Raw genomic sequence first — 25,336 nt, forward strand, 5'->3', positions numbered from 1 at the left:
TGAGGAAATCCCAAACTTTAGTGTTCTTTCTAAAACAGATAATAACTCATATTAACTCACCTACTCATATTCCTGAAACTGTCGTGTTGTGTCAGTAATTTTACACTACTTTTCAATAATTTGGGGTTTATTTAGATTTGTTTTATTCAACAAGGGCACATAAAATTGATCAAAAGTGAAAGTTAAGACATTTTATAATGTCATAAAAGATCTGTTTTTGCAATAAATGCTGTTCTTTTAAACTTTCTGTGAATCCTGAAAATTAATCCATAAGTTTCCACAAAAATATTAAGCTGTTTTCCACATTGATAATAATAAGAAATGTTTCTTGAGCAGTAAATCAGCATATTAATGATTTCTGAAGGATCCCGCGACACAAAATTCAGCTTTGCAATCGCATAACTAAATGACATTTTAAAATATATTAAAATAGAAAAGTTATTTTAAATTGTCATAATATTTCACAATATTGTGGATTACTGTAGCCAATCAAATACATTTATTTAAAAATCCTACTGACCCTTACTGGATTTGTCCGGTTTACGCACATTTTTCCCAATAAAATTAAATTAACACGTTTTAAAGCAGATATTTGTATAGATGCAAAGTATACCTATACCATATCAGTTATCAGCTGCTTTTAACATTATTTAAACTAATATTGAATATTAAATATTGAATGTTCATTTCCCATATTTTTACATGCAACACCCACTTGAAATCTTTAAAATCACTTATTTAATAACACTGTTAAATGTAATGTTTAGGTTTATGAGGAAGTGTTTGGAAAACCTGTTTGAAATGATCTTTATTGTAATTTTGTCTGGTTACGCTAGTTTCTTAAATGGTATATTAGATTTCAGGATTGTTTGAAGTTTTAAACACTTCTGTAGAAGCAACTAGCTCCTTAGGTAGGACTGAAGGTGTCCTCAAACCCCTCTCTGATCTCTGCAGGACTCTAAGATCAGTTCTCTGGAGCGCGGTCTGAGGGATCTGGAGGACGAGATACAGATGCTCAAGTCAAACGGTGCTCTCAGCACAGGGGAGAGAGAGGAGGAGATGAAACAGATGGAGGTCTACCGCAGTCACTCCAAGTTCATGAAGAATAAGGTAGAACCTGTGGCTCACGGGCATTAACACTGCTTTTTTAACCTCTGCGGGTCGTGTGTTATTTGATCGCAGATTTAGGTTGGTGTTGAATTTTAGCAGGCGTCTTGTGGTGCTGTAATATGACATGGTGTGCATCACAACTAGCTAAATAAGCATAACATTGTCTACATTTTCATTTTATCTGGTCAAAGTTGTCTTGATAAATTTTTCATCGTATTATTATGTTATTATCATTACTAACTTTTATCTTGACCTATTACAATGCTAATTTGTTTTTATATTTTCACTTCTTTTTTTTTAAATTGAATTATTAATTGTATGTATAATATTTTTCCTAAGGAAACTGTTTACCTTTTAAACATATCCTTTTTAATGACATTTAATTGCAGCTAAAATCGTAACCGCATGGCCTGTGCGGTGAATGCTGATTGGTTTAGTAACGCTGCCGGGGTGGTGTTTGATTGGCCGCAGGGCGTGCATGCGAGCTGGTGGATGGTGATTGGTGGTTGTTGCAGTAACAGCACCCTCTCCTGACAGGTAGAGCAACTGAAGGACGAGCTGGCGCAGAGCGAAGCGCAGGCCGAGGAGCTGAGAAAGCGGGCGGCTGAGCTGCAGCAAGAGGCCTCTGCCGTAAGACACCCAGAGAACCGGCTTAGCACTCGCACAGCTCTGCTTCCCTCACCAGAGAGAACGTCTCACTCAGACATCAGATAGGGTTCTGGGTCACGCTAACCTCAGAAAAGCCCACTGACTGACCGACCGGCCGGCCCCTTAGCTTAGGGCGTTTTGTTTTTTTTCCTGCAAGAGGAATTATCTCTGATCTACGAAAGCCCTGAGGTGTTGGATAATTTTTTTTTAAAGTTAATGTCATACATTATTTATGCTGCCTTCTCGGAGTAAATGGGCAAGAAGAAGAAAAAATCCCAGTGTAAAAAATAAAGCGCCCCCAATGGTCGAAGTTGATACTGCATATATTGTATAGTGATAGTGTAAGTAATAATAAAATAATAAAGTAGATATAAAAAGTGAATCTTCAGACATAATCTTGGGATGCATGATATATTTTTCACTATATTTGTGTTGGATTATTTTGTTTAAATACTAGAGACATCATATTAGGCCTAGCCCAGTATTTTTTCTAAACAGAAATGTTTAAATTAAAATGTGTGTGTGTATATATATATATATATATATATATATATATATATATATAGTATCAGTAATTGTACTACTTTTGTTCAACATAAATATATTTACTTCAGTTAGTTAGCAAGGTATTTTTTCTCGAATTTTCTTATAAGTTTAAGTTTATGTAATATTTATATATATAAAAAAAATATTTCAGCTTTATTTAGTTTACCATAAACATTTTCTAATAGTTTTAGTTTTTACAGTAAAATCAGTGCATGCCATCTCCCCAGTGTTCGAATCACGTTAGGCTTTTTACACTGATTAACACCTCAGTCTTTTTTTCCATTCTAAATTCAACTTGAACAGAACACGATATTCCACCGACTAAAGAGCTCATGGGAAAAGTGCTTTTGGACACAAAGACAAACAGTAGCATTACTCGACAGTATGATCAGGGTGGGCGAAGGAGGGAACGATGGGCGGTGAAGGGAACTGTTCAAAAATACTAGCTTTTGAGTCTCGACTCGTTCTCAGTGGCCGCCTGTGGTCATAATACCAGGATCAGTGGGCGGCAGTGGTTCAGGCCGATGGGTACAGTTGAAAGTCCCAAGGTTTCTCTGATCAGGAAAGCAGAGTCGCCCAGTGCTGTGCTGAGAGGTCGGATGCCACTCTAGACTCCCACGATACTTTTCACCCGTTTGTCTTTCTCTTCCTCTCCCTCTTGTTTGTAGCGCTGGTTGGAGTAGAGCTGAGAGCACTAATGTCCACGAGGCTTGAGTCTGTCTCTCTCTATCACTCTGAATTGTCTCTCTCTCTCTCTCTCTCTCTCTCTCCATCTCCTGTGCACGCCTTTTTTCACTAGGGTGACTGGCCGCCAGTAGAGTTACAGCTTTAGGCCATGCTAACCTGCTATAGCTGCCCCAGTGCATGCTGGGAATGCCAAGACTGTGATGTTTGTCTTTTTCTTTGCAGATGAACACTTTTTATAGTGTCTTAACTCTTTGTTTACTGTCTGTGTGTAAAAATGGATTTAAATGTGTACCGAATTCAAATGTTTGCAAGCATGAACGAGTGTTTTGTGGATGATTTGTAAAGATGATTTAAGCTCAATACATCAAGTGCTTCTCTTCACAGAAAACAGCCTGGTAATGCTCTGCCTGCTTGAGGAGTCTAATTCAAGGAGTTTGCAAGTTTAATTTGTCTTAGATGAAGCTTAACACTTGGCATAATTACAATATTCCACTTTTGTTCTCGCATCAGACCTGAGACTACAGGTTTCATCCTGTTTTGCTGCGTTTGCATCCGATGAAGGTGTTTTAGGGGAAATGTGTTTCACCAGAGCTTGAAGGAGTTTTCTGGAGGGTTTTCCACACATTCAGACTGACTGTTTTACTTGCACAGATTGACCAGGTGAAGCAGGATCTGTCCCGGAAGGACACCGAACTCTTGGGCCTGCAGACTAAACTGGAGACGCTTACCAATCAGTTTTCTGACAGCAAACAGCACGTCGATGTACTCAAAGAGTCTCTCACTGCCAAAGAACAGCGTGCTGCCATCCTGCAGACTGAGGTAAGAGTTACGCAATGAATAGCATGGCTGGATAAAAGTAAAATAGAAATTACAAAGATGGGAATTTCTTGAAGTTCTCGATGGGTTGTTGTTCTACCAAACTGACTTTCAAGAAAAAAGTTTGGTTGGAAAATGATCAATAATCATTGTTGCAATTCTGATATAATCACATCTAGTTATCCAGCTAGATAACTATATTATATCTTAACCAGAATAACTACAATTGGTTAAAAACATTCTTCAGTGCAGGTTCCCTGCCTGACCATCAGGGGGCACTGTTGTATCAAACATGTTATTGGGCTGTTGTGAAGTTGCTAAGGCATGAATGGCTTCTTTGTGTGTGCTTTTAATTCTGTACTTAGTCTATCATCACACCTTTTATCATAATCCAGTGTTACCAGTGCCAGCATGTGATTCATGGAGTTTAGCTGATGGTTAATGTGCCTTGACTGGCCAAGTATTAGTGTGTTCCTGCACATTGTCATGAATAATAGTACTTTAATGTACATTGAGAGTCAGTCCATGCGTCTGTATGAATTTTGTGCCTGTGTGCATTTCAGGTCGATGCTCTACGTCTACGTCTGGAAGAAAAGGAGAGCACGCTTAATAAAAAGAGCAAGCAGATTCAGGAAATGTCCGAGGAGAAGGGAACGCTCAACGGAGAAATTCACGACCTCAAAGACATGCTTGACGTCAAGGAACGCAAGGTCAACGTGCTGCAGAAAAAGGTAAAGGTCGTGGCAAACCGTATCAAAATAGTGTTTTACTTCAAACTGAGGTTCGAGGGTTTCATGCTTTTGGAAGCAAATAAAGCTTTGTGTTCGACGCGAACCTTTCCAAGGATCCCAGCAGAACCATTGCGGTAGCGTATGCATTCGTAAACATCGACGCGCCCTTCAAACGCATGTCATTTCCTCCTCCTGAACACAGATGGCACTGTTACGCCACATTTAATGAGTTCTGGCGAAATACACAAAGCCAGCCTCACCAAATATCCCTCTGTGTAAATTTCTGATTTCTAAAAGTAGGGAAAAGTTGTGTTTGTGATGGCGACGGAGTCTCCTGTTCTCAGAAATGACACACACACAGGCCGTTAACCTCAGGCTAACAGCGGGCGCCAGGGTTTATATGTCTGTTCTGCATCTTTCATATCCATGCAACAGCTGTTTGCTTCTACCTCAAATGCACGTTGGATATACAGGAAGCCGTAGCATTCGCCGTTCCCGCCGACATCGCTTTTCATCGTCAGTATTTAGGGTGCAGCTTTGAACTTCATTCCACAATATACAAACTTTGACAGAAATCGGCGCACAAGTCAAAGCTATCACTGACATGTTTCAAGCTTGCCGTGCCGCTCTCCTTGCGTCTGTCAGAGGATGTTTCCATGGTGACCCATGAGGCAATGCTTCGCAGTCACATCCGACTATCAGTTTCAGTTCTTCTGCGCTGAGATCATAGGCTGTACAAACAAGCCCCCCGTCCGCTGCCTCATTAATCTTGACTTAGGGATAGTCTGAGTGCACGAAACCCACAGTGAGCTCACCTTTATTGGGAAAACAGGAAGTTGTGCATCTCTCTAATGGACATTCCAGGGATAATGTTGCAAATCATGCTCCTAAGATCGCTGTAACTTGTGTCATATGTTATTTTACGATTAAGTTTCCCAAAGAAGCACATGGATCATTTGCTATAAAGTAGAACTGAAGTATGTTTGCTTAAATAGCTAATAGCTGTACCCCTTTGAATTGCACTCATAGTTTACAGGAAGTGACTTTTGACTGATAATAGCGATCCTGGAAGACCTTTTAAGGTTGTGATTTTTTTTAGTTTGCTTCTAATTCAGACTTAAGGATATCGCTTTAATGGCAAATGCTTGCTTTCTTCCAAGTTTCTTTCTTAATTATTGTTATATTCATAATCCAATGTCCAAATTTGTGAATATCATCAATAGTTTTTTGTGTTCTTCCATGTTTTATTAACCCTTTAAATGCATGAATGTTTCAGCAATCGTTATTACATATTTGTGTCTTTAGCGACCCGGATCTACATCTAGTGTCTCAAATATAAAGATTGGGCACTTTCTTATCATTTTCTGATCTTTCTCATAATAGTTTTTGTCTCTGTTTTGGCTGTTTTCATTCTCTCTTCGCCTCAGCCGCTTTGCTTCTCTGCACAGTTTGAGTCTGAAAGCCTCTCAGAGTCATCGGGGGCACAATGAACTTCTTTTTTTTTTTTTTTTTTAAGCCAAGTGCTCTCCCAAGCCACAGAAAGAGAAACATTTAGTTTCCATTATAGTGCCTGATCCGTTCTGTATTGCCCCAGAGTTGTTCCTAATGGCCATAACACATTGAGACAGTGCTATGAAGGTATGCACGAGGCTGCTCAACAGGACACCATTCAACGCACAGGTCAAACACGAGAAAACGGCAGACCGTATACAGAGGAAGCAGTATTACATCCAGCTAGGAAAAACTAGCACATACGGATCATTGCACATTTTTAGAAACCTTCTGTCCTGTTAAAGGGGACATTTCAAGCGTGCCGCACACATCCTGAAGAGTAAAGCCAAAATATTTCGATCGGCCCCCTGGTGGCTGGCTAGATAAACCCTGCCCTCGTCATGTAAACATGTTTTCTCTCATTTTAGGTAGTTCTTATCATGTTGACTTTGTTTTTCCAATAATTTGGTTTTAGTACGTAATATGATGCTTATAAAAATGGGGTGTAACATGATTGATAGCTGGCCTTTTATTATTTTTTTATTTTTTTTACAAATTTTACAGTGAAAGGAAATGCGTCACAGTCTATGTGACGTCATGGACAAAATCATTGCATAGTTTACATTTATTACATTTATTTATTGTCTAAACTCCCTCAGTTTTGTAGTTCATGATTCAAATCATGATTTTGCCATCAGCTCATTAACATAAGACCACCTACATTCACATAAGAATTACATTACCCGCCCTGATGAATGATGTGTGCACTCTCTAGGGAAGTGTTAGTCTATCATAGCAAAGTTCATTTGCATGAATTCTGAATTCTGCGAGATTAAGTAGCAAAAACAGCTGTTGCATGGATATGAAAGGTTAGTGAGAGTGGAAAATATAATGGGAAAAAATCAAATAATTCCTGGTTTTGATGTTTAAAACCTGCTATCATTACAAGCAGACTTTAGGGAAAAATAAAATGCTAAAAAGTGTCGAATATGTCCCCTAAAAAAGCAACACGGTTTAGTTTTATTCAAACAACACATAGCGCTGTTCCATTTGTGGATACGAAAATGAGCTTTCCTAGACTGTGTGTGTCTGTGTATATATAAGTGAGTAAATGAATAGATACACAATGTCCTGTGATGTATGCATTCGTTCTCAGAGGAGGCCTAGCCTGGGCTCGTTTCTTTTTTCCCCGCACTCTCCTTTAATGTCTGAACATAATTTTTTCTCCCTCTCGGAGCTGTTTGGCTTTGTAATTGTTTTCCCAGCGGCTCCGGTTCATGTGCGGCGCTCTCTGCCTTCTCCGTGGCACGGTTTGCCTGCGCGGATGTGAGCGAGTGCACGCCGAACGGAGCAAAACACCTCTTCCAGCGGCTGCCGAGAGTTTGGGGCCGCTCTTCTCTCTCTTTGTTTATATTCAGTGTTTTGTGTTTAACCGAACACTTACCCTTTAACAGCCTGGAAAATAACGATAATTTAATTTGCAACTGTCAGATAAGGTGGCAGACAGATCCGCAGTGGAAGCGGCCGAACTAAATATTGAAAAAACAGCGGTTTGGATGGGAATTCTTTCGCAAGTTCACGGCAGGACAGGCTGCAGAAAATAACATTTGTTAATGCAAGGAGGGCGGAATACAAGACACCGCTCAGCAGAACTCGCTCAAGTATGTAAACCCGAGTCGAGCGTCTTGATGGAGAGCAGCTCTCTTTGGCATGAGAGGGTCGTCAGAGACACTTTGTCTTGTGGATGAACATGGGCAGCGCTAGGGGTGGGCTTCTGGGAGTTTTTTTTACCATAAAGTTTCCACGTCTGGAGATTTTTATCATTATTAAATCCATTTAGGATCGCAACTAATACAAAAATAGGCTTCAGACTATCGGCACATCACATCTTATTTTGAAACAAAATGAAATAATTGCGCATAAATCCTGGTCTGCAGACGACACCAAAGAAACTAAACCTGTTTGTTGACTTTGTGGTCAGAGTTTCGCTCCATTCGGATGTAATAAACACCCAATATTCAGCGTTGCTCAAGGAATTTGTTGGCAACCTTTGAAACACAATCCAGGACATCGAGGTTCTTGCAAAACACTTTTATTAAGAAACACGAAACATGTCATGAACCTCACAAACTTCAGCATATCCAGCAACCGTATTTCTCTTAGAAGAAGCATTCAGCCCGCTAACATTTGAACACACTCGACACCTTGACGACATAAACCTGTCATCAAAGTACACTGTGCATTGGACTGCGCCGTTTAAAAGTTTGGGCTCAAAAGGATTCGTTTCCTTTTTTAAAGAAGTTAATACTTTTATTCAGTAAGAATGCATTGCATTGAATAAAGTGATTAATTTCAGCATTCAACCAAATCAGCATACTACAATGATTTCTGAAGTATCATGTGACACTGAAGACTGGAAGTAATGGCTGCAGAATATAGATGCTATAGAAAATATAGAAAAATATATGGAAAATTTAAAATATATGGAAAAAGAAAAATGTTAATATTTCACAATGATTAATGTAGAATTTTTTTAATCCAGTAAATGCAGCCTTTATTTACTTTAAGCCTTTATATATAATGCATTATTATAGTATTTTTAATACATTAATTATTCCTTGTAATGCAGCTTATAATGCATTGTATGGTCTCATGAATAATTGTAACCACAGTTATAACACATTATAATACTGATCTATTCATTGAATTCACCTTTAGAAAGTATAATCCATTCAAAGATACAACTATCTAATTTAACAATCTGCAAGTACTATAATGCATTTTAACTTTGTTTATAATTATTTCTGAAAATATATAATGTGCATTATGAATACCTCTATGATGCATTATAAAGGCTTTAAGTAAAGTGTTACTGAGATGTCTTTCAAAATCATTTAAAAAAAACTTTTGCAAGCCAAAAGGGTCAGCATTGTTGTTTTATTTAAAAATCCATTCACATTTTTTAAATTGGCAGAGACTATAAGTTTAGTGGGACATTTTTTTTGTTTCCGCTCCACTAATATTGAGAGTTTTACTTCATTAACAATGACTCACCGCACAAGTAACGTTTCAACATGTATTATCGAGTGTATCATATTCCAGCATTTCATCGAAGGATGTCCCTATGCACACTCACAGAGGGTTTGGTGTAAACCCTGAACATTCACTAACCCCTGAAACGCCCCCGTGGATGAAGAACTTCCAATTTGCCACACTTTTAAAGGCTGGTTCAGAACGCAGAACGCTTGTGTGCCCCCCCTTCTTTTCGACGGCTAAGGAGTTGAAGAAGGCTAACAGGCTTAGCACCACAAGGAAAGCCTCTTAAACAGAGCGTGTCGGGACTGAGTTGTGATCTTGCTGAGAAAGAGCCTCTTACATTGTTTGTTACCATCCTTCAGGAGAGAGAGAGAGAGAGAGAGAGAGAGAGAGAGAGAGAGAGAGAGAGACACAGACACACAGACAGAGAGAATGGAGCTTTAAGAGGGCACATGCTAATAAGTGCCTTGTGTTAAAATAATGATAAAACCCACATCAAAAGGGCGAGAGTCTTAAGCCCCTAACAGTCTGATAGAGAGCGAGAGAAAGATCCTCTCTGCTTTCCACTTAATTGGGGAAAAGAAGTTCTACAGAAGTTTGTAATTAATCGACACTTCCTCCTCCTCATCACCCTGTTTCTCAGACTTTTCAATTTCAAAGTGCTTTTAATAACATGTTTGTTTTACCAATTATAAAAATGCAAATAAAACAAAGTTTTAAATTAAAATTTTTAATGGTAATACTGTACTTTGAAATTTGATCTGATATATATTTTTTATTGCAATAGCAGGCCCCTTATTATTTGCATTTTTATAATGTGTTTAATTTAATTGTACATTTTAAATTAATAAATATTTTACAAAAATACAAATAAAGATGATACGCTATCTTTCAAAAGTTTGGGTTTAATGTTTTGAAAGAAGTCTCATGCTCACCAATGCTATATTTATTTGATGAAAAAGACAGTAAAACATTAACATGACCATTTTCTATTATTTTATTTTATTGGTTATATTTTAAAATGTAATTTATTCCTGTGATGTTAAAGCTTCTTCTTCTTCTTCAATATTTTTGTGGAAACTTTTTTACAGGATTCTTTCAATCAATATTCAATCAAATCTTACTGTCCAGAAACTTTTGAATGGCATTTTTCATGTGTAGTAAAAACTTGCAAACAGTAATTGCTATAAACATCATAGTTATTGTAAATAAGAAACTCATTTTTTTTTTTTTTTTTTTTTTAGCTTTGCACTGTAGCAGAAGTGCTTCTATAAAGGGAAGCATTTTGAAACTTCCCACAGTAAAACTCTCTCAGATAAATGACTGCACGTCTCTAAATTCATGCCCATTAAAGCGCCTCAACTGCAACCAGTAAATCTTTGACCACCTTGAACTTTTGCATTATTCCAAATATACGTGTCCGTTGCAATTTACTATATAAAGCTAATGAGGCGCAGTTACACACTGGAATTTCCCTCCTGCTGTCACTTTGTATCAAACCAGTGCAACTGCAGTCATGTGATCCATAACTAGTCGGCACAGACCTGGCACGGCAACTAGTTACTAACATATGGTGATCAAAGCTGGAATATGAATTTTGACGATTTTGAAAAATTAAGGGAAATCTATTTCTGTGTGTGGGAGTTTGCAGACACAAAGACTGGCGTCATGCCACTTACCTGTCAGGTCTCACCCACTCAGGTGCCAAACTCCTGACACACATTTGCATTACTGAGCAGTGTGTGTGTTCGACGCCACCCATTCCGTTTCAACAAACCTCTCATAAATGACACTCACGTGTTATGTTGCAAAATAGATCCTGACAGGTGGATCAAGACCCCAATGCAAATTGGCTACTTATTTGTTTTTTCAAATAAATAAATGAACATTTGAGTTTAAATTATTTAATGATTTGAGAAAAAGTGATTGCAGAGTTGTACTAGGATAAAAAAAATAAAAAAAAATCAAATTGCTATTAAAAGGGGTCATGATATGAGAAATCATAATATTTTTTAAGAGGTGTTTGTACCATTAAAGCATCCTGCAACGTCCTCCTAGTTATAAACAAAGCATTTATTTAATCAAGCTCCATAAAACGGCTCATTTTGATATTTGATAAATACATTTGCATATGACCGCCTCCAGATCAAGACATCGGCGAATAGTCATCGCACAATAGTATTGGATTATCCACTGTATTGGATCCGACATTAGCTGCATCACAAACCATAAGGAAATCATTTCATAATAATTTAATTATGGTTTTATATGGATAATGTTTTCAAAACACTTACTCGTGTGCAATAGCAAGTGCAATAACAGTGACCGTTTACTGACCAGCATGAAAGGAGCCGTCCAGACAAAGGGGCAGAATGAAAATTATTGTGGAAATTATGAAAGTGATCCCAACTATTGTTCCTCTGTGCCGTTATTACTCTGCTATTCTTTTATTTTTAGAACAATATCTTTATCGTTATAGTTATCGACCCTTGTGTATACAGTTTAGTGCTCATTATGCAGAAATATTCAACCTCAGAACGGCGTGTTTGATCAATCAGAATCAAGTATTCCAGAGAGACATGTAATATTAATAAGCGCAAAAAACATATTGCAAACACTTTTTCTCTTATACATAGTCGCTTCTGAGTTCCCATCTGCTGAAAGTCCTCAGAAAAGATCTCCCTCCCGTCGCTCCGCTCTGTGGGTTTGACATGTTGTTTTGTTCGGCTTGCACATTGCATACAATTCTGATGCAACCCGCTGTAAACGCTCAAATCTTTTCATTCTGTGCGTGCGTGTGTGTGTGTGTGCATGTTGTCTTGTTGTGTGTCGTGTGCCTCTCTGTCTGTTTCCAGAGCTCACACCACACTGACAAGCAGCGGATCACTAAGTGAAACAAAACACTCTTTAATAATTCAGACACCCCCCCTCCTCTCACTCTTGCTCTCTGTCTCTCTCTCTCTCTCAAACACACACACACACACACACACACACACACACACACACACACACACACACACACACACACACACACACACACACACACACACACACACACACACACACACAAATCCCTTTAAGTCTCCATGTGTTTGGATCTCTGTGACGGGAGGCTGCTCTTTTTGTCTCGTCTCTTATCCGCTCACACACTCTCGGATGAAACCAGAAACGAGGCAGAGAAGCGTGTGAGAGTGTGTGTGTGTGTCCATATACAGTACATAGAGCGTTCCTCTCTCAGTTTTAGTTAGCAGGTCATCCAATTCCGGATTAAACCTGCTCCCAGAATCCCAACACGGACTTTCTCTCCTTTAATAGGCTGCTATTTTGAACGTAATCATCATTTGGCTTGACATGGATCCCCCGTAATCTAGATCTGTGTGTCCGTCTCCTCCGTGAGGAAGATGAAGGCATTTTCCCTCCATTAGCCTGAGACAGGATTGCAGTTTTCTACTCAATGCTCTGATTGTTTTCCAAAATATAATTGCAGTTATCATATGACTCTGCACATGCAAAATAAGAGCGCTATGAAATATTCATGAGCGTATAGCCGAAGCTGTGCGGGGTAACCCGAGACTCTGGGGGCGCTGGGTAATGTGGCAGACGAGCGTAATCAGGTTGTGTTACACAAGCAGGTTTCATGGGCGACCGCAGACTATATCAGAGGGAGGAGTGTGTGCGATGGGTTCAGACATTTGAATGCGTGCGTCGTCGGACAGGTGGAGCTGTCAGGTGTGTGTTTGATTAATGAGGGGCTGGAGATGTTTAATTGTGCGTAATGGACATGCATGTGCACACACTTCTCCTGTTTATGTCTTCCACAAGAAATCTGCCACAATTCCACTCAACTTTACAAATCGAGACCAATCAGCACAACCTATTTTTTAAAAGCAGCTGAGACTAACCTCGACATCTGTCCAAACATGTGTGAAATTATTTAAAACAACACACCCTGCCGAACTTTTTATTATTCGAGCAACAAGTGTAGGCTTTTTTGAACCAGGGCAAATTCATTATTGGGTTTCTTCTCACTTCTCCCTCTGCCTACATTTGTTATCCTTGTAATCGCTTTTGCCAAAACATTCACCCTTTTAATTAAATTCATAAGTCGACACAGCTTTATCTCTCTCAGTGGTCTGGTTTGAAAAACAGTTTTGCAGATTTCTCTCGCTCCTTACCGGGAACTGAGTAAAAAAATGGTTCTGCTTCTAAATCGCAAGGCACTTAAAGACAGGAAGTGGCGTGGAAACAAACTACAAAGGGAGAAAAGATATAAGAGATGTGCTCCAAAGATTTTTGGTATGTTCATTTTGTTTGGTTAATAATAATATTAGCTACAAAAGTTATTTATTAATAATTATCACACACACACACACACACACACACACACACACACACACACACACACACACACACACACACACACACACACACACACACACACACACACACACACTGGGTAGTAACTGATTACATGTATAAATACATCTGGATTATGTACTTTTTAGATTATATTACATTTTAAAATACAAGTCTACAGACTACAGTTACTTTTTATTGATTACATGATTACATGTTATTCTCACAATGGCAGTAAATTATTCATAATTCATTGATTCTCCCTACTACTTTTTTTTTTTTTTTTAGCTTTTAAATTGTCCTTTCTAAAAAAGCCTACTGCTTGTATAGGATCAGAAGGTCTTCCAGATTTGTTGCACACAAAGAACCAGCCACTAAAAACTGCCACACACACACACACACACACACACACACACACACACACACACACACACACACACACACACACACACACACACACACACACACACACACACACACACACACACACAGTAGTTGATCACTGGATTTACAGAAATCATTTCACTTTTAAGGAGTGTTTTCTTAACATTGCAATATTGCATATCTAATTAGCTCCTGACGAACACAATAAATATATTTTTAGTCATTACACCATGTACTTTTGTCTGTGGAAGGCATTTGTCTCTTTGACCTAATATATTTACTTGAAGTACACCCCAAGATTTTAAGTTAATAAGTTCGGCCTTAATAAATAATTAAGTTCACAGTTCTCTGATTATAGTTAATGGTCACATGACATGCAGGATTTTTTTTAAAAATATATATACTGTATGTATGTATGTATGTGTTATTGAATTAAAAATAATGAAAATATTTGTATAATAATATTAGAATTTGATGATTTTTTATGTATTAATAAAAAAAAAACAATAAAACAATGTTTGTTTTATTTTGTGATATACCTCTCATTCTCGTTGGCTGTGAGGCTGGCTGCTGCCATAGCAACAAAACTTCAACATTTTAGAATATTTGGTTATACGTCTTAAAACAATTACGTTCATATCGAAGACCATATATTTTCTCTTCATCTTGTTCAGCCCAAGAACTTTCAATCTAAACACTCGAGGTAGGCCTGCTGATAAAATGTGTTTTCACAGAGAGCCGCTCTATCAACGGCAGGTTGTTTCAAAGCAGCTAAAAGAAACAAAAACGGCAACTATTTATCAAATCCGTCAGCGTTTAATTGAATGTGAAACGGTGGACAGGAACAGTCAGTCTTTTCATTGAGCTGTCGGGACATGATGAATGGAGCGAAACGTGGAAATGCCCATCTCTCCCGTGTCATTCATCAGCCGCGGCGTCACGCACACGCCAGCCGCGCACGCAGATAAGGAAAGTTTATGAAGAGAATTAGTTCTGAATATGCTTCTAATGAGGTCATTATTTATTTCCAGCTGAACAGTGGGAAAAAAATAGATTGTTTTTAACCGATCCCCCATTCCTAATGTTACATATGGAATGCTGTAAGTGCAAGTGCTGAAAATAAAATGAAAAATGGCTTCACTTAGTCTACTCTGAGCTTAAGTGTGAGTAAATGTTGTTTATTGTGCTTTAATAGATATGTCTTCATCTGGAGCAGTTGGATGTCGTAAAACTGTCTCTCTCTCTGTGCAGATTGAGAACCTGCAGGAGCAGCTGAAGGATAAAGAGAAGCAGATGACCAGTCTAAAGGAGCGCGTCAAATCCCTGCAGGCCGACACTTCAAACACGGACACGGCGCTCACCACGCTGGAGGAGGCCCTGGCGGAGAAGGTGGACACACACGTTCGTTTACAGACACCTAAATCCATCAATGTCGGGTTGTACCCTGTCAGGTTTAGGGTTGTTATGATGCCAACATTTTGTTTGCCATGATTCTCACCCACGTAGTGTTTGAAGCAACGGCCTGTTAGTTATACACCGCCCAGTTGGATTGGTGGTAGAGATTTTTTGCATTAACTGGAACTAAAGCACTGGTTTTGTATTTTTGATATCCGTAGTCCGTTTTTTAGAGCATTACAGCAAGTGAAGGGTCCGACCTTAGTAATTAGTAAATACATAAATGTTACATTAAATTATTATCATTCATATTATTCATAATTTTTTATATGAATGAATGATTTAATAATAGTAAATATTATATTAATATTACATTTGGTTGTTTATTTTGTGTTAATAGTATTTTCTTACTATAATTAATATTAATTAATATTTAATATAATTTGTAAATATTATATATTACATTTATATTAAATAATAGTAAATAACACAAATAATTTATAAATATATAAATAATAAATCAAATTAATATTTGACATGTTAATAATATATAATGTTAATTAAATATAATATATTAACATATTGTTGTTATTATTAATTTAATGTTATTTAATATAAATGCATAATCTAATACCATTAGTAAACGTATAAATATTACAGTAAGATATTATTGTTATTATTATTAACTTTATCATTTAATATTAATGTATGATCTAATATTATTAGTACATTTATAAATGTTAAGTATGAATGAAGTATAAATTTAATTTATACATTTAATATGAATGTATAATCTAATACTAACAGTAAATGTTATATAAATATACAATTTTGTTCTTTATTTTTTTATTAATATTAGTATTGTCTTGTAGAAGTATTTTCTAACTACAATCAATAATTAATATTAATGTGTAAATCAATATTATTAGTTTTTTTAATCTTGCATTTAGTCTGTTACTATTATTAATATTATTATGAACTACTCTATGAATGGTAGTAGCGTGTGTTATGTCTCTGAAGGACACGAGTTCACAGGTAACATATACTGTACAGCAGAAGCTGTGTGTGTGTGACAGCGGTGAAGATTGCTCTGTCACACACCCTTATGTAAGGCCTCAGTCATTCTCGCACTACGATTGACCTCCCAGCAAGCGCACGGATCCACGGGTCAATCCCCGTCACTTCTCATCAACTCACATCGCATGTGTGATTGTCTTCGCCAACACCTTCTCGCAGTCCTCTCTGAATGTCTCAGGTCACGGACGTCCAGATGACGCGGCTCTCTGAATCAACATATCCCCCACACCCACTCCCCGAACTCCACCTCATGAATATGAATGAAGTAAACCCGGGGGTTATTAGCATTGTCTTGTGTGTCCGCAGCTTGGCGGCGATCTGCTGTTCTGCGTTTCCCCACTTCATCTCGCTCACATACCCTCACGCGCCGAGGTTTGGGCCTCCTGTTCCTCCCAGCCGCGGGGTGGAAATCAACTTTGTCAGCCATCTGCATATTGAAAAGGGGAGCTCTGGCTCGTTCAGTGGACTCACACACTCCAACACCTACACGTATGCACTTTTGCGCCACGTTCCCTCACTCACGCAGACCGTTTCAGTCCTTCACACGCCTCGGATGCCGTACGAGGCTCATTCTGACCCCCGGTGCTGAGCATCACGAAGAGAGTTAGCTGGCACAGCGATGAGCGGTCATGCTTAATGTCACAGCTCAGCGAGGAGCGTCCAGGAACGCCGGCTCGGGAGAGTGAAATACAGCCTTTGCGGTGAGAAATGCAGTGCGGGCCTCAAAAAGAGCTGTGTTATTATTGTCCGGTTCGGCCGCTCTGTGTGTGAGTTTTGGCCGGCGCGGGTGTGAAAGTGCTGGAGGCTGATGCTCTCCATGATTCCAGCCGTCCTCTTTCACAGGCCATCGACTGCGAACGCGAGGCTGCGCCAAAACACTCTTTCCTCAGACCTCTTATTGTCTCGCGTTATTGCTCTGTGTGTCTCTTTTTCCTCTCTCAGGATTATTAAAGGTGCTTTTTTTGCTACGTTATTAAAGTGCGCACTGTACAGCATAGTAGCCGTTCACATCAGATCTGACTCATTTCTGCTAAAGTTACTTCCATTTTCTGAAAGAAGACGCGGCCAAATCCTCCAACACCTGGCCAAAGTTGACACATGTGTGAGATTAATGGATCGGACGCCCAATGTGTTCATTCAAATATGTTCCACCAGCCGTGCAGAGTTACGCTTAAGTTGGGAATTAAGGAATTGGTGTGTCTGCTCTTTCTAAATTTTGACAGGTGTTGGCCCACTCTTGTTTTTGGGTAAATATTACATCCCTTACACAAACTGAATGCACATAACCACAAAATCATTTCCTCTTTCTTTGTGCCACTTTTTTTCTTTAATCTTTTAAAAGAAAAATTTATATAAAATGTACTATTATAGTGTTAAACCGTCCATAATACAGATATCCAATCAGTAAAGTGAAAGCTTAAAGGCACAGTATATTTATTTTAATTATTTTTAATATAATTTTTTTATATCAATACTAATAATCATTATAATAATAGTTTATTGCACAAGATTCATGTTTATTTATGTATTTATAATAATGTTTACTACTTTTAATAACAATGACTGAAACCATCTAAATAATTAATAACATAGTAATAATAATGTATTTTCTGCTAGATTAATGCATTATTATTATTTAATATGAATATATCACCTAATACTATTAGTAAATATATTAGTAAAGTTATAAATAATAGTTTTATGTATATATTAATAATATTGTTAAATAGGCAGTAGTGTGTGTTTTTTGTAAATTTGGAACTATTGTCATTATTTACTCACTATTATTACTCATGTCACTCCAAATATTTATAGTGCTATATTTTCCCCATGGAACACAAAAGAGGATTTTTTCCATGTCAACAGTTCATATTTACCAGAAAAGTAGTTCATACTCAGTAGACATTTGCGCTTCATTCCAAATCTTCTAAAGCCCATATGATAGCTTTGCGTGAGGAACAGGGCGAAGTAAGTGAAAATGAACTATGATCTTGCATCAACTGGCAGACAATTGTATGTTGTCCTGAATGGTAAGCTTACCTGCTTAAGATCCTTCAAAGCATCTCATTTTGTGTTTCATTGAAGAAAGTCACATGGGTTATTAGCAGCAACATGAGGTTGAGTAAATGATTCATTTTTCCCCCTGCTTCTAAATCACACATTTAACATGTCCTCTCTTGTTTGCAGGAGCGTATTATCGAGCGTCTGAAGGAACAGAGGGACAGAGACGAGCGAGAGAAGAGCGAAGAACTGGAGAGCAACAAGAAAGAGCTGAAAGAGCTGAAAGAGAAAGTCAGTCTTTTGCAGGGAGATCTGTCCGATCGCGAGGTGAGCGCTTGTGTTTGCTTCAACTCACAAACTAATGCTTTATTAATGCCAGTGTTGTAAGAAGTTGCACATTTGATGCTTTTTTTCACATTCTACTGGGTTTTTCTAATGATTTTCACCTGGTTGACAATGAAATGGGTGAAAAAATGACATGGATTTACATTGTAGCAGTGAGGCGAACCATATCCAGAGAGCAAAATGTTTTGATCTGGGACTCAATAGATAATGTGTTGTGTTCTTTTAGAAAACCACCTTGTCTACAACATCATTTACTCTGTTGATGACCGTTAAAACTACAATGTCATCTTGCAAACATACTTTGAGATTTGTGTAATCTGGTTGCATATTTGTGAACAGAAGTTTGGGTTTGCGGTGTAAATATTGTAGTCTTGAATCGTGGCCTGTACACTCAACTAAAATCCACAGCTGAATACTTAATGAAATCTATCAGGAGAACTGTGAGCAAGCCTTCCAATATGCAAGTGGATCAATGCTAATTAAACTATTTTTTTTCCTGTTATATATTTGCACATATTTTATGTTTCTGTATGATTAGTAGATTATTGCGTCATGTTACAGGTGCAATATATTCAGATGGTGGTTTGGCATTATAATGCAGTAATCCTGTATAATGTGTCAGGTGCGGATTAAAGAGGTCGAAGTGGATCCCAGACAGCGTTAGAAGCAACTTCCTTTAGATTGTACTATTGGATAAGGTGCTCAGTCAGGCTTGATAGAGACAGACTGATTCCACAGCCATCCGCACAATCCCAGAGGAGCTGTAGCGATGAGAACAGACATGCTGGACCCACAGCACTGTCAGTCGTGTGTGTGTGTGTGTGTGTGTGTGTGTGTGTGTGTGTGTGTGTGTGTGTGTGTGTGTGTGTGTGTGTGTGACAAGAAGATAAATGGAGGATTCTAAATGTGAGGGAACGGCCCCTCCCAGAGAGCAACTGCTCATTTCTCTTTCTGTCTTCAACTCTGCTCTGTTGTTCAGGGTTTTTTTTTTTTTTTTTGCCTTCCATCCCTTTTCTCTTTCCTTTGTTCCTTTTGCACTTTCTTGTATTTTAGCTAGTGTCTCTCCAATGGCCTTTACGTCATTGTAAAATAAATGAAAATGTGGTTGTCGTTTACTGACCCTTATGTCGTTCCAAACCTGTATGACATTTTTTCCTTTCATGGAAATGTAAAAAAATAAAAGAATAATCAATTGGTCGCTGAAGATTTCTGAAAATGTTAAGCTTCACAAAGTGCACCATAAGGATTTTGCTTTTTTAGAGCAGATTTCCTCAAAATTCTCTTATTTATTTTATTTTATTTTGAATAACGACTTCAGTTTTGGCTTCATATGGCTTCTGAAGATTTGGAATATAGCATACAGTTCATATGGACTACTTTATAACTTTTATGGTGCTTTCATAGTGCTTTTTTTGTCCTTTTTGTAGCATGAAAGCTTCAGTCCCCATTTATTGTAATTGCATGGAAAGAGTGACCTGTACATTATTCAAAAATTCTCCATATGTGTTCAATGGAAGAAAAACAGTCATACGGCTCTGGAACGACATGAGGGTGAGTAAGTGATGACCGAATGTTAATTTTCGGGTGAACTATCCCTCTAATGATGGAGTTTGCAGTGTGCACGTACACCAGCTTTCCCGCAGCTCTGTGTCTGTGGCTGTTTTATTATTCAGGTTATTCTTGTTTGCTGTGATCTCTGCATTCCTCTCCGCTGTCTGCCTCTAGAACATGGGCGATGCACATCCCCACCACTAAACCACTTCCTGTCTCACCCCGTCGCTTCTTCCTCTCATCGGCATCTTTCTTTCCCCCCTTTCCATTTCTCTTTGCTTCCAAAAGGCCATACAAATTCTCATGAAATCTTAAGTCACATTACACACCAAAATCAAAAAGATGAATAAGAAATTATAGTTTGCAGGAATGAAATGACGCATTGAATTGAACAAAATTAACAATTACTGTAATACAAAGACATTCTCAACTGTTCAAAAGTTCGGGGTCAATAAGATAATTTTAATAATTTTTTTGCCTTTATTTATAGAGTACAGTATGTTGAAGTGCTGTTATATTGGCTCTGACCTTGTTATTTTTTAAATACATTATTACAATTGATAATTTTTTATGTATTTTTAATCGTATAAATGCAGCCTTGGTAAGCATGAGAGACTTAAACATAAAAAATATAAACTTCAGAAACATAAACTCTTTTGAACGATAGTACATTCATATTAGGGCTGTAACGATTAATCGCGATTAATCGAAAACCAAAATAAAAGTTTGTGTTTACATAATAAATGTGTGTGTATTGTGTATAATTATTTTGTATATATAAATACACACACATGCATGTATATATTTAATAAAAATGTGTTATTTATATATAAAATATTTCTATTTATATATAATATAAATCATATAAAAATATATATGCAGTATATAAATGCAAATATTTCTCAAATAAATACATGCATGTGTGTGTATTAATATATACAAAATAATTATACACAATACACACACATATATTATGTAAACACAAACTTTTATTTTGGATTTCGATTAATCGCGATTAATCGTTACAGCCCTAATTCATATACATTTTAACTTAAATCTTGATTAAATTATTGAAAAAAGGACATATGCATGAACTATTCATGAATAGTTAATATTAAAATGGTAAAATATATAAATATATATATATATATATATGATTAAATGAACATTGTGGTAAAAGTGGGTTTAATTTTACTGTTGTAAAATATGATTTTGTGGTGAAATGTGCCCCATAAATCTTGAGAGGTTTCATGAGATCCAGCCATGTCTATTTGCTGCACATAGCGCTCAGAGCGTCAGTGTCCTCGGATCTCTGCTGTCCTGAGCTGTATGTGGCAGCCTCCCATCACTCAGCATCCTGTTATATCCCTCTCTTTGTTTTTCCTGCATTGTATTGTTCCTGAGCAGTGACCTCTTCGCTCCGAGCTCATACGGCCTCCCCTCCCGCACTCTAATCATAAAGTGTGGAGTCCAGCACATCCCATCATTCCCCTCTCCTGTTTTCTTTACCAACGCGAGAGAACGCGGCGCGGCAGTATGAACATTAAGTGTGTATTTTGGTCCGCGGACTCCAGTCGAGTGTGAAATTGTGGGGCTCTCCGACTGAAAGCGGAAACGGCAGGAAAGGCCTCATGGATGGAGGGCTGCAGTTTTAACAGCATGCCCGAGACTCGGCTTAAAAAAACAGAGAGCTGATGTGCTGCATATGTGCAGAGCCCTGTACATAATAGCGCGCAATATTTGTGATATTATTATTGAGATGTAACCGCTACTGTTACACAAAATCGTTCTCCTGTTTCATATTTTATGGTGTTATTCCTCATAAAACCCTGTGTGCTTTTAAAGGAACAGTTCACCCAAGGTTGGAGCAAATACGAAAGCACCATAAAAGTATCGTAAAGCGGTCCGTATAACTTATAGCGCTATATTCAAAGGATTCTATATGATTGCTTTTGGTGAGAACCCGACTGAAATTAAAGTTACCATTTACTGATAATCTTAAAGCTGCAGTCGGCAAGAATTTTTTGATCATATTCACTGCAACCGACACTATGCTCCGACAGAACAAAATAAATTTGTAACATATAAACAGTTTTAGAAAAAACCCCGCGCTTCTACCTCCACCTGGAGCGTATTATTTGTTTTGCAAAAATCCACCGTCTGGTCCAGTCAGCGCAGGGGGGTGTGAGATCTGACTGTCAATCACAGTTCGTGCACACGCCACAGATCCCCCTCCCACCTCGCGCACGTTACAATATCACATGCTTTCAAAACTCTAACAAATCAAATAAGCTAATTTTGAGTATAAACAACGTTAGCAATTGCTATCTATGGGTAGATTAGCCAGGTCAGCATACCTCCGAGTACTCCATGGTGTTGATCGATGCTGATGAGACGGGCGCGTTCACAGAAAATCTGGTGCACACACACTGACGAGCACGAACTCGATGGGAGGGTGCTCAGTGATAGTGGGGGAGGGGCATGAGAGTTGTATACATTCAAAATTTGGCCTAATCCAGTCAATGTGCCAGACCTGCCGACTGCAGCTTTAAGTGAGTCAGTGAGCTGAACTCTGAAACTGGATCTCATTCATGAACGGATCATTTAGGTTTTGTGAACTTGATCAAAAGATTCAATGAAAATCTTTTGACTCAAAATAATGTATGACCTTAGAAGTTTGAGAATATACCGTATGAAACGTATGAGCCACTTTTATGATGCTTTTGCATCCTTTTGTAAGCTGGAAAGTTCAAATCTCTATTCATTACACTGAAGAAAAGCAATGATACAGCTTTGAAATGAAACAAGGGTGTGTAAGAATTGTCATATTTGGGTGAACTGTCCCTTTAAAAAGATTCAAATGTTTCCAGATTAGGTCCAGTTTATTTGATCCAATCTGATCTGATTTAATTCAACCCTTTTGATTGCGTGTTTGTATACAAATGTGTGTTTCGAAAAAGAATAAAACCATGTCACATGGCAATTTGTCTTGGCTCGTCGTGGTTCCTGCTGTTGAAATTGGCTCGAAGCGGCTGGCTGTGGTTCTGATCTGCATATTTACATGTGTTTGTGCTCAGGTTGTTTCAGTGCAATCAGGGACTGTGGAATGACGTTAGCAAAGTCTCCTCATGCTTCTCATTAGCTTTTTCTCCCCCCAAACCTGATCGTCTCCATTCAGAGGTAGATTGTTCAATAAGTGCTCTTTGATTTAACCTTCCTTTCCCTCGCCCTCAGGCCTCTGTATTGGACCTGAAGGAGCACGCCTCGTCCCTGGCCTCCTCTGGACTGAAGAAGGACTCCAAGCTGAAGACTCTCGAAATCGCTCTTGAGCAGAAGAAAGAGGAATGCACCAAACTTGAGAATCAGCTCAAGAAGGTGAGCCAGACACTTGGATGGAATTGAAGCATCACCGCTAGCAAATACAGCGAGTCTCGTCAGCTAAGCAGCCGAGAGCGCGTAACAAGCCATTATGGTGACTGGCACGCTGTTAGCGCCACTCTGACAACACTTAAAACAATGACAATGAGCTGAATGTTTGCCCAAGTGCACTTTACCTGTGGAGCTTTTCTCTGTCGAGTGCTATAGGGAAGATATTAGCTCTGTTTCAGACCCTAGCTAGCAGCCTCGCTGTCCATGGTCAACAACGACCGCTACCTTCAACGGCAGCATTCCTAATGAACCAGAATATTGTACTTGACTGATTTTAAACACTCCAACAGAGCAGTTATGTTAATAGTCACTCAAATGCAAGTGCGAAAAGATACTCAAGATATGCTCAAAGTTGATTGTTAGCATTTTGCTATGATAGTATGCACAGCACATACTGTGTGAATCAGTCTAGTTTTATTTAGAGAGAAAAACATTTTCTATCAATGCTTTAAAGTAATGAATGGAATTAGCTTAATTATTGTACATTTAGTTTGAACCATTAGTTTGAACCATTATTTTAGAGGTAAAACTCACTTATGTGGGTTTATTATTAACAGCAACTTCTGTAAACTTAAATTAAAGCTATATCATTAAGTAATTATTTAATAAACATGCGTCATGCACGGAAGCACAGCAGATGACCTTCTGTAACGCCCACATCTAGAAAACACACACTCCCACCTCTGCAATAAATGTTAGTCCAGTCTGATTCTCTACATGAAACATTGTTTAGAAAACTAGTCCCCTCCGAATAGGGCTAATATTTTTTCATTTCTTAATGTTAAACCATCAAGCTTTTATTTGGGCAGTTTTTCGGCAAATAAATATGCGCTGTGTGTTTTAGAGTGAAGTGCAGCACTGTGTTCATTTACACACTTGCAGGCCATGATAGTGTTTTGTCAGTGTGCTCCGAGAAACTGAAAAACACTGGATCATATTTATATTGATATATCGTGCAGCCCTATTCCCAATGATTTCAAGTCTCTTCTATTTGCAGCTCATGCTTTCTCAAACCACCATAAGTGATGTTTTGACACCACTTCTTTCTCCAACCATGTCTGTGACTTCTCTCCTCATCGCCATGTTTTCATCCCCTCTAATTCTCTTTTCTCTCATTTTCTCTCTTGATCTTGCCTCTTTGTCATCTTCGCCTCCTCCTGTTTTTTTAAACCAGATCAGATATTTCACGTTTTTCCTATAAAATATTTCGTCATTGCACTGTGTATCACCCAATTCTGTTTCTTCCCCAACCCCTCTGTTTTTCTTTCTTTCTTTCTGAAAGCGCTCTGAGCTCATGTCAGGCCATCCCTTCAATCTTGTAAGTGCATCTTGGTGTGAAAAGCCTCCCTTAGCAGTGCCAGTGTCTCTCTGTGTGTGTGTAACTAATAAATGTGTGAGTGGAGCTTTGCTTGCATGAGCTTGAGGCTTATCTCAAGTTTAGTTGTGTGTGTATGTGAGATAGAGAGGATATGTTAGGGGGCTGGCGGAGTCTCTGAGTGTTCTGAGATTTGCTTGCATGAGATCTTTTCTTATCTAAAGCTTGAGAGTGATGGTCTTGTGTGGTTTGACGTTGCTCCGCAGCAGAGCTTGGATTTAGTGCCGTGTTCGTAAGCTGATACGTGTCGCATTGAGCTGTGTCAGCATGGTGTGCACGTGCCTCTACAAATGCTACATTTCCACAAGTCCCTGATCCTTTTTAGCGTTAGTATAGTTTTATTAGAGGGATAGTTCAA

The 25,336-nt window shown here is 38.2% G+C and overlaps 1 protein-coding gene across 6 annotated transcripts in view; it reads left to right on the plus strand.

Moving 5' to 3' along the window:
- erc1b (ELKS/RAB6-interacting/CAST family member 1b) overlaps positions 1-25,336 on the plus strand; it is a 184,026-nt gene that overhangs the window by 33,285 nt on the left and 125,405 nt on the right. For 3 of the 6 annotated variants that reach the window (XM_079624519.1, XM_079624520.1, XM_079624523.1), the window contains exons 5-12: positions 955-1,110; positions 1,648-1,740; positions 3,643-3,810; positions 4,371-4,538; positions 15,057-15,194; positions 18,465-18,605; positions 23,409-23,549; positions 24,886-24,921. In XM_079624519.1, coding sequence (XP_079480645.1) covers positions 955-1,110; positions 1,648-1,740; positions 3,643-3,810; positions 4,371-4,538; positions 15,057-15,194; positions 18,465-18,605; positions 23,409-23,549; positions 24,886-24,921 — 1,041 coding nt within the window. The remainder of the gene's footprint in view (positions 1-954; positions 1,111-1,647; positions 1,741-3,642; positions 3,811-4,370; positions 4,539-15,056; positions 15,195-18,464; positions 18,606-23,408; positions 23,550-24,885; positions 24,922-25,336) is intronic. The other 3 variants (XM_079624521.1, XM_079624524.1, XM_079624522.1) reach the window with 3 other exon arrangements.

The sequence above is a fragment of the Phoxinus phoxinus genome, assembly GCF_949152265.1.
Source record: "Phoxinus phoxinus genome assembly, chromosome: 9".
Lineage (NCBI taxonomy): Eukaryota > Metazoa > Chordata > Actinopteri > Cypriniformes > Leuciscidae > Phoxinus > Phoxinus phoxinus.